At 34.3% G+C, this 10896-nt stretch overlaps 2 protein-coding genes across 2 annotated transcripts in view; both read right to left on the minus strand.

The window, feature by feature from the left end:
* LOC140777901 (nifU-like protein 2, chloroplastic) overlaps window positions 1-10896 on the minus strand; it is a 70168-nt gene that overhangs the window by 16532 nt on the left and 42740 nt on the right. The window lies entirely within an intron of this gene.
* On the minus strand, window positions 5274-6622 carry LOC140758539 (myb-related protein 308-like). Its single transcript, XM_073094747.1, has 3 exons — window positions 6259-6622; window positions 6028-6157; window positions 5274-5879 (listed from the first exon to the last, which is right to left on the minus strand). The coding sequence occupies exons 1-3, from the start codon at window positions 6389-6391 to the stop codon at window positions 5348-5350; spliced, it is 795 nt and encodes a 264-aa protein (XP_072950848.1). The 5' UTR covers window positions 6392-6622; the 3' UTR covers window positions 5274-5347.

A 10896-nucleotide genomic window follows, 5' to 3' on the forward strand; every position in this document is an offset into this window, starting at 1 on the left:
CAGAAGTGGTCCTCTTTAGGGTAAATTGAAATGTTGTCAAGGCTACGAAATTTGTTTTATAATCGATCAACTTACTTGTTAATATTTTTGACTTTTTATAAGCTGTTATAATTCTAGCACGATAAATTTGCTGTGAGATGTATTTATTTGCTTACTGTTCAAGTGTCAATGGAGTCCAAGCTATAAAATTTTTATCGCTTTATCTGGACATTGTTTCAGCTCAATTTGTTTGCAGTTCATGGCAATCTTGTGTATTTTACTATTTTTTTTTTTCTATTAAGAACTTTCATATCGTGTTACACGTGAATATAGAAATATCGATGCATAGTTTTTGCCAAATTTGTAGCCTAGTATATTGCTCTTTAGAATTTGAATGGACCTCTTCTAGCGTTTCTTTTCCTTTTTCGATCTTGTCGTTTAGTTTGTGATTCATCTAATAGTATACTTTGTAACCTTGACTTAAAACTGTATCAGTTCCAAAGTTATGGCTGAAATTCGATAGTGTCAATTTATCACTACCATAAGTTCTCTAGCTAGTGAGCCATCACAAAATTCCCTCTACAAAATAACCTGTTAGATAATGACAGAGAAGGGTGATAGATCAGGTGGGAAATCATATAACCAGAGGGTACAGTTAGGCAGATTACAAGCCCTATTAGCTAATCAATCTAAACTTGCTTACCTAGACAACTTATATATTGAGAGAAATTAGGAGAGCAGATTTATATACGGGCCATTAGATACCTCTCTTTGTAGCTTGACCTCTTTTGTCCATGAGAAGGTGTCCATTGGCCAGATGGAATTTAGGTCCAGTCCAAACTGCTAGTCTGAAGTCTTTTGGGCCTTAATTGAGGCCTAGAATTGAACTATGTAATTAAAGTACTCCATGAGAAAATAATGGCCACTCTTAAATATTTACATATTATAATTAAAGTACTAATTCAAAACTTCAGTCACATGGTTTATACTTATGATCAAGAATTTAACTATAGAGAGTTGATTATACTATGAAAGAGAAAGGTCAAAAATTCAATCTAGTATAGTCTAAGGTTGAAGCAAATTTTAAGCTAAATTGTTTACCATGATCCTTGCTGTTAAATGTTATAATGTCATCATTTGAAAACTCCTAGAAGAAAACAAAATGGAAGCACTATTTGGTTACAAGGTCCTTTTCCCTCATTCTTCTTTTCTTCTATTCGAAAGATTTGATAAGGACACAATGACAGGATAATTAAGGGACACGGTGACCACATTAGAGCTCAATTTCACTTTTACCCTCTCCATATTAGGTGCTTTTATGATGTAATGATAAGGATCGTAAGAAGAGTTCACAAAATATATGTTTTTTTATATGAGAGAAAGAGCTCGGGCGAACTTTAGAGCCATAATTTTATTACTTTTTAATGATAAAGATCTCAAGAATTTTCCATGAACCTACCTTTGGCAACGATGCAATGGTTAAAGTATAGATATTAAAGCCATGTTTCCTCATCTTTGGTATTAGGTAAAGTGATTAAGGATGCCATCATATGCCATACTTCATGAAGTTCTACCTACTAACTTTGGTCTTTGCTGTCCTAATAGTCATCCTAAAGATGGAATCTTTAGAGTACCTAACTATTCTTTTGTAGTTTGGCTATGTACCAATGAGTTTTAAATGTGACATTGCACCAAAGCTCATTTATGAACTTGTGTCCAAGCTAGCATGTGAATGCAGTCAAAGCAGTGAGGGCATCTAGTTGAAGAATTTTGCTTTTGGAAGGCCATAGTACATAGATTAGAATCTTTCCAATTACTAAACCACTTCTTTTTCTTTATCAGCAATAGTCAAGTTAAAGTTGTAGTAATAATACATCAGACGCTATCTACAAAGGAAATTGAGTCTCATGTAAGTGGAGAACTGGCTTCCCCAGTGAACTGGATTACCAGTGCTTTCCTCTTTTTTTTCTGAGGTTATTGTTCTACTCCATGTCTTTCAATAGATTTGACAGCTAACAATAGATCAATTATTGCAACCAAAATTTGAGGAATGTGGGTAGATCATTTCCTCTTCTTTAGCATTTGTCTTCAACTAGGTGACTTAGATGCGAGCCGCTCATAGTGAGTAACAATTAACTCCATGGTTGATAAAGTTTTTTCAGGGGGGGCTTATTGAGATATTATCAATGACAAGAGAGTGAGTTTCTTAGTTAGAGTTCAGTTGGAATCTTTTGATAGTTGATTGGAGTCCCAATCAATGTTAGATTATCCTAGAAGGAAGATTAAGTCAAGTTGATTGAAGTAAATCACTTTAATCGCATTGTGAGTTATTTCACTGGACTCTATGATATACAAAAGAAAATTCAACCAGATATCACGTGCTTAAATTTCGTAGATATGATATTAAGTGTTTTGAACTAATCTATCCAATATTATGGCTTGCTCTCTTACCATTTTTTTATTTTTTTATTTACATCACGTGAATTTATGCATGTATATAGAGATATTTTCAGGTTGATCAATTATATTCTCAATTTTGACTTCTGTGCTGTGGAATTTTATACAAGAAGTTTATTTATTTATTTATTTACCAACACGCCGCAGTCATCGTTTCATTGTTTCATTGAAACTTAAAAGGTAATCTTTCAACACAAGAAGATTCAATCTCCATATTTCTATTATGCTTCAGGATTTCCTTCTAGCTTGTTCTAAAAGTGTTACTCTCTACGACATATCTGCAAACCCACCTCTCCCTTTTCAAATGTTTGTGAAGAAAACCATCTTCAATTTGTTCCCAAAAATATTTCAGTATAATCAAGTAAATTTCAGGGGTACTAGTAATTTTACCAGAGCTAAATAAACTGTATAGTCTAGGATTAAAGGATAGATAGTCAAATAACAACAGAGTTTTGGGTCGGATTATAAATAGTTAAACAAACCAGGTGTTAATCACAAAATCATTAAAATACAGTGTGCCATTCGAATTTCCCTTTCGTAGATCATAATTACCACCTCTCTTTATCAATCTAAGTAACCATCACATGCTATTAAAGCTTTCCCTTTTGTCTCCACTGGAACTGCACCTAACTCTTTAGTTGCAGGAGATAATTTAAATAGAGGAAAGAAGAACACGAAGAAGAAGAAAAGAAGGGCGAGGTCTTTAATGAGATGCACATGCGGTTGTTGAAATCGGCAAGGAAGGTGAGGCCACTTATTATTTTTAATTATTACCCCATATATATATATATATATATATATATATATATATAGATAGATAGATACATGCATATGAAATGCGTGGGACAACCCGGTAGGTACGAGGATGGCTGATATTCTATAAAATAATGGAAAAGGTAGGATTTGGATCGTAGATTCGTTAAAGTATAGGGTGTGAAATGTAAGTATAAATGTAAGGGACTCCGATGCTAAATATTAAGAAGATAGGGGCGTGAAATGTGAATATTTTATGTATAGTATTATATGTCACACTTGTGCGTGGAAAATTTATACCTGTTGATTGATACAGTCTGCAGCCTAATCCAATGAAAGGAAAATGCCAATCAATTGAGTGGGTGTTTAGGCTTCTAGAAAGAGTTTGATGGCCCACCTCCTCTTTCTTCTCTCCTCATAGCCATCCATTTCCATCCAAACTCTATGAGGAGGGCATCCAAAGTTAGGGTAAATGGATCAGAAGCACAAGAAAGAGAGAATTCATGGGAAAAAGAAAAGAAAAGTAATAAAACATTAATTTTTTAAAAAAAAAACATAGTGGTAGTTGTCTTTGAGGTGATGTCATTTGTCTACCAACCTCCAACTACCACCGCCCAATTCATCCTTCCCTTACCTTCTCAATCCCCATAATTCACAACAAAAGTTGCCCAAGTTGGTATATAGCCAGAGAAAGAGATAGAGATAGACATTGAGATTGAGATTGAGATTGAGATATATACATCTAGAGAGAGAGAGAGAGAGAGAGAGAGAGAGAGAGAGAGATGGATAGTCAGATAGATATCATGATGGGGTCCATGGTGGGGGAGGAGGAATACTTGGGTGGAATTCTGTTGTCCTTTTATATTTTGGATCATGTTGTATCCTATATAGAATAGCAAGGACTCCACCATACATTTGGTGGTCAAATGGGAATAAGCTCTTTTAACATCCCCAGAAAAAGAGTGTTTAAATTGTGGGGATTGCTTTTTGCAAGATGGTGTGCCACTTTCTCAAAAGTTTTTTCTCTAGCCAATTAGACGATTTTTTTTCCCTGGGAATTTGATGGAAGCTTTTGAAAGAATTTCTTTTTGAACATTGCATTGCATTGCATGTATGTTAAACCGACCGGCCATATTGTAGCTCAGTGGTCGGATTCTATCAACTTATGCCACAAGGAATTATATTATGTGTGCTCATAGTTAAAGTTATTAATTGTCATGTGCATCTAACATGCCTTGCGCCCTTGATAGATATAGCGATTAAAGAAGATATATTGTTACGTACGACTATTTATTTTATTCTCTTACTTGTCCTTCTAAACTAATCCTGTGATTAGGAGAGTCATTATCAAGGCATTAACCTTAAATGGATTGCTTATTGGTTCCAATCTTTGGTCGGATATATATATATCAAACTGAGTAAATCGAAATATGAGAGAACTATTCCTTTTCTTAGAACGAGAAGAAATGCTAACTGGGGTTTCTATCATCTTCTAACTGATAGTATGTGTTAACTAAAAGAGTTCAATAATCCTGCAGCTGTCTTGATTTAGAGGCCAGCCAATAACTATTTATAAGGGAGGGACCTACACATCCCACAATTCTAACCATGCTTATAGACTTAAAAGTTATCAATAATTTTATGTAAACTTTCTAATACTACTACTACTACTTTTATCACTTTGGTAACCTAGATTTAGACGACCTAGGAGAATTATCATAAAATCACCTCACCCTTAAAAGCCATTGCTATGACCAAGAATTTCTCACATCCATACATAGGAAACTGTGGCATTCATGATTAAACTAATAATTAGGCCACCAACCACCACACTCCACCCCCCCACATGACAACTCTGACCATTAACTAACACAAAGCCATACTCCCACTCTTTATCCCTTCTACCTCTCCACCTTTTTCCTTTCTTTATTAGCTATCTTGTTACCTACCCAATACACCTCATATGTCTTTTTGTTTCACTGAACCCTTATCACATTCCTTTCAATCTATCTAGTTTTTTTTAGTCACCCAAGCAACCCCAAAAGGTAGTGCTAGCTAGCAAAAACTTTGATGGAAGGAAGAAAAAAAAGAAAGAGAAGAAAACATTGCAGTTCCTCATGATCATGTAAACATTGGATGCTACACTATTATTTTTATGTCATTGCCCATCTTCCAATGGTGTAATGTATCTAAAAACATGTGGGTTTGGAATAGTTTGGCACCTACAAGCCTTGGTGCTTTCGAATCCAAGATGGCAACACAAGCATACAGCTTGAGTGTAAGCAATTGATGATGTTGTGATTATTGTTGTTGCTGATGTTTGCATCGATGTTGTCTCTTCTTCTTCTTCTTCTGCGGGGTCTGATACAGGGGATGATCTTTTTGGCGATGGGTGGGGCGGGCTTATGGATAGATTGAGATTGAGGTCTATACAGTGATGCTTCTCCTCATGGCTGGCCTCGCTGCTGTGGCCCTCGTCTGCAAAGTCGGGAGTCGCCACCACCACCGCCGTCGCCGTCGTCGGAATCTCCTGATGATGGGGCATGATAAAAGGTGACGTGGCATTGATCGGCCGATGTGTCTGGGGATCCATGCCGCGGCTCAGGAGCTTTCGCTTGATGTGAGTGTTCCAATAGTTCTTGATCTCGTTGTCCGTTCTCCCCGGTAACCGTCCGGCTATCAGAGACCACCTATATAAATAATAAAAATAGATACTATTATCAGTCATCATATATATATATATATATATATAAAGAAAAGAAAAAGTGCTATGGTTAATAGTATATAAGAAACTTCTGTGCAATAAAAAGGGGGAGGGGAAAAAAAAATGGTGCTCACTTGTTCCCTAGCATGCCATGGAGTTTGATGATCAACTCATCCTCCTCCTCGGAGAAATTGCCGCGCTTGAGGTCCGGCCGGAGGTAGTTTATCCACCGGAGACGGCAGCTCTTGCCGCAGCGAAGAAGGCCTACAAACCAACCAAGAACAATCACCATTAGAGGGCCCCTTCAAAGAAGAAGAAGAAGAAAGAAAAGAAAACTAATCCATATATATGTATTTATGCAAGACCTGCAGCTTTGGGTAGCGATCTCCAAGAGCCTTCACCATGGGCTTTTATGTAAGCAATCAAGCGTTGGTCTTCTTCCTTAGTCCATGCTCCTTTATTTGTGTGAGCCTTCTCACAACAAGGGGACCTTCCCATGGATATCTACTTGCACTAGGACTATATCTATATCTGCTACTAACTGCAACTACTAGTACTACTTCTGAGGCTTCTTTGTGATGCTTATGTGAGGGAGAAGAGAGAGAGAGAGACAGTTATGTGAGGGAGAAGAGAGAGAGAAAGAGAGCTATAAGAGCCTACCAAGCTTGAGAGAGAGAGAGACAAGAGAGGAAATTAAGCCTCCTAAGAATGGAGAACAAGAGGAAGAAAGAGAGAAGGGTATGGATTTATATGAGAGGAGGAAAGTTTGTGTGTGAGGTGGTCCATTGACTCGATTCCTTAGGTCCATTTGACCACATTGAGGTGAGTGGTTACAAAGCCAACAAGAGAGCTGGATTTGGTAGGTAGGTATACTTTTACATGCCTACCAATTCCTTTTTCCTTTATTCACTTCTCTTAATTCTCTACTCTTCTCTCTCTCTCTCTCTCTCTCTACACCTACATTTGTTTAATGGCATCTATCTTACACTAACTCCACCTTTTGAAGTGTTCTAGAAAACTAAGCATGTGTTAATGTACTAAACATATTGGAGGAAATCTAGAAGTGTTTGGTGAACTACCCTTCTCCTCCTCCCATCAACCCTCCCCTCCTTTAGGTTCACTCTTCTATTGTTTTGGAACAAGTTGGGATTTGTTTTATTACTCTCTTCATTGCTCTTACTGGAAACAATTGAACTAATGGCCTTTTAGGAGCTTAAATTCTCATTCACTTCAGGAATAAATTGAAGGATAAAAGTAGATAATCATATTTGTTATTCCATTTAATGTTATATAAAATGAATAAAATAAAATAAAAGATAACTATTATGACATTTAATTATTATTCTAATATGAAATATCATATCTCAAAATAAGAGAAAATTTATTTCTGGAATGAACTGGGCTTATGATACCACTATTGTCATGTGTGACAAGTGTTATATATATATATATATATATATATATATATATAAGGTAATGATATGTGACAAATTATGGATTAATTATTCAAGCAGCTTGCAAATTAATGGCTTTATTAACAATCTTGGTGTCATATATATAGAGTGACATAGAAATAAACCGGTCCTAGTATTAAACCCTTATTAGTAGTTGGCTTATTTCTTATTAGGTAAGAGTGTAAATTATTAAAGTGATGATTTATTTTTATTTTTTTCATCTCAGTCCATGTCTTAGCTGAGATCAGAGCTTGCTTTAATGTCAACAACCTATATACGAGTACATGATATATGTATTATATTGCTTAATCTATGTAAATTGATGATATATCCTTGATGCGATATCCTTTGAGATATTTAATTGATACTGAAATTATATTAAAAAGTTTGATAGACTAATTTCTGTATAATTTTCAAAAATCTTATACGTCATATGTTGGAATATCTCATTTATGATATTGAATATTTCAGTCCAATTCAAAATACTTAATTTGACTCTTCTAAGTTGATTAAGATCAAAAGGATCAATATGCTGAAACAAAATCTTTTTCCTAGATTGAGATTGAAGGCAAAATCATTTTCTCTTGTATGATATATTCTCCTCTTCGCTAATACTTAAAATGGTATGGCAGATGACCCGTAATAAAGTATTTGATTACTAGAAAGTGAGAAAAAAAGTAATCACTTTTAGAAAAAAACTTTACTTGTTGAATAAGTGACTTTATTACCTTCCAAGATTATATCTATTTTTTCTTTCTAACTCCATTTCTTAAGAGGTGAGTCACTTTATTCAACTTTATTTTCTACCTATATAAGACCTACTTATTATTAACGGGATTCAGTTAGTTCTTAAAGTAAAACAATAATTGACTAATTTAATTTTTTAGTCATTTAGGCAAATCTTTAATTTTTTTCCCTCTTTTTCTAAAGCCATCCTCATTAAATTACCCATCACCTACCAGTCTCTGTTCCATGCTGGTCATCCAACTAACTCCCCCCCCCCCCCCCCCCCCCCCCCCCCATTGAAAGGGAGGAGTTTGAAAGGAGAGAAGAGAAGGAAAAAGAACAATCAACTGTGGAGTTATGAGATGCAGAAGAACTCACCAAATCTAACCCCATTAAGTTGGTAGGTAGGTAAGTTAAAGTACTTTGAACCATTAAATGCTATACATATACATCTGAATGAATGTTTTTGGACCAGATTAATTCTCCTTTAAATTTTATACACCAAACACTTCAACCTTAATAACAAATACATAATACCAGAAGAGGTTTAGTTTTATCATGTCAGCATTATATGTTAATCAACTCAGAAGATGAATTACTTATAAATTTAGCATTTTACATATAGGTTACGTCGATCTTATCGGTGTTTTTTATTTATTGTGGTATACTACGATATACTTAGTGCCTCCTTGGAAGAAAACTTTGAATATTTCTGTGTTTTATTTGATAATTATAAGTAAGACACTGATCAATTCAGTATTTTTCTATCGCATTTGACTTTATATTAGATTTGAGATATATTTATTTTAATAAATAAAAATTTAGGAGGAGGATAGTTTGGTCAAAAACTCTAGATATTTTGGTGTGCCTTTTTGACCAGATCAATCAATGGCCAGTGAGGCAGTGACTCACTACTAGGTTGAGGGATTATTTTTGTTTTTAATTTTCTTTTTGTGATTAAAAATATGGAAGGCCCAAAAGGCCCTACAAGTGGGAGGAGAAATAAGGGCACCTTTATTCTTGGGGGTTCAAGTGGTGCATTTATTTGCATTCGTGTACCCAAGAAAGGAATACTATTCTAAACCAATATTGTGGGAAAAGACTATTATACTCTTGTGTATGATTAGATGAGAAAATAGGTATTTTAGTCATATAGATATACTTAGTTATCTAATATTTGAGAAAAAGGGTATTTTAGTTACTGAAAAAGAGGGCATTTGTTTGAATTCTTTTAAACAATTTAAGCATAATAAAATTTCTGAAATTGCCTGATAACTCTAATAGATAATTTGAAATTTTAGAGGATTTAATCTCTCTCACTGTATTTGGCAAATTACAATTTATTCCCGTGTGGTTTAATTTGATACTAGTTTATCTTTTTATATTTCAAATGCAAACACCTATATGGTCCGAACTAAATTACAACGGCTATCTAAATCTGTTTGTGTTTTATTAGCGTCACTATTTTCTAATGCGACTAAATTAAAATGATTGAATAACGGTTATAACTTAGTGGAAATAAAAGATTTAAACACTTAAATTTTTTTAAATTACATTAAAAAAATTATAATTTCTTCATATATATATATATATATATATATATATATATTACCTTTCTCCCTGAATATTGGTGGGTTTGGAAGGCCTAAGAAACAAACAAAGTTGGCTGAGCTACCTACCACTCCTTGGGATACCAAATCAATATGCCTTTATGTCTTTATAACCATAAAAGATTGGAAGATTGGGTGCTTCAATAGAGAGAGAGTGTGTTTGTGTGTGTGTGTGTGGAGTGGTGTGGTGTGGAGGGGATTAGGTATAGCCTTATTTTATTAAGACAAAGATATTTAATCTAAGATACATTCAACTATATCTAAATGCATAATTAAGGATGTCAAAACTTTCTTAAAGTATTTAGTGTAGTAAAATCTTGTTGACATCTCTATCCATATGACAATGCTATCATGTTGAACTTTATTAAGGCTTTTCATAATACTTTTGGTGCAAATAAATAAAGCATGTGTTTCACTTTCTCAATCAAAGATTCTAGAACTTGGGAAATGGATCCTTGATTTCTTTATGCAGCCCATTTAGAAAATGGTAGTGTGGTTGACCAACCATCACTAGTTTAAGTTTCCAATGGAGTTAAAAATAATAGCAAAATTGATTGAGATGATATGATCATATCCAATTATAAAAAAATATAAAAAAAAATTTGCATTTGTTTGTGTTAGAGATTTCCACATCTGTATGCATAATACTTCCACTTACTTTGTAAGATAATAACAAATATTAAGCATAGAAACTAAACATTAAGAAGAGAATTAAAAGAGAAAATTTTAAGTGGTGGGTTTTCTTTGAAAGATTCTTTTGTTGTGCTCCTTCCATAAAAAAAAACCGTCGAAAAAATTAAGATGATATTACACATAACTTATGATAATATTTTATTTCATTTTAACTTGAAAAAAGAAGAAGAAGAAGAAAAAAATTTGGGTGAAATCATTGCTGCTAGGAAGAGTGGAATTTTATGGCCCCCCATGTAATTAAACCATGCACCAATTCAATAGTAGCATGGTGTCCAAAGGACATATGGACCCCATAATGTTGATAAGTCACCTAATGCACATGATAGAAAGATCAAATCTAACATAGATTTTTAGATTATACTTCACATAGGTGGTCCAAACTCCTAAAATTTTGAGTTGTACAAGGCTTTCCACCTACTTCTAATGTTGTCCAAAAACTACCTATCTAGAAGCATTAGGGCATTTAACAAAAGAGAAGAGAAAAGGACAACCATTTGGGAGGCCAACTAAAGGAGATCTC

Source organism: Typha angustifolia, chromosome 3 (genome assembly GCF_048772165.1).
Source record: "Typha angustifolia cultivar Huaian chromosome 3, ASM4877216v1, whole genome shotgun sequence".
In the NCBI taxonomy this organism is placed as follows: Eukaryota; Viridiplantae; Streptophyta; class Magnoliopsida; order Poales; family Typhaceae; genus Typha; species Typha angustifolia.

Bases quoted from the DNA above. Each gene is read 5' to 3' on its own strand.
- LOC140758539 (XM_073094747.1), bottom strand. From the start codon at position 6,391: ATGGGAAGGTCCCCTTGTTGTGAGAAGGCTCACACAAATAAAGGAGCA. The intron at 6,158-6,258 runs GTCTTGCATAAA...GTTGGTTTGTAG, and splicing joins ATCGCTACCCAAAGCTGCAG to GCCTTCTTCGCTGCGGCAAG. The intron at 5,880-6,027 runs GTGAGCACCATT...TTATTTATATAG, and splicing joins CATGGCATGCTAGGGAACAA to GTGGTCTCTGATAGCCGGAC.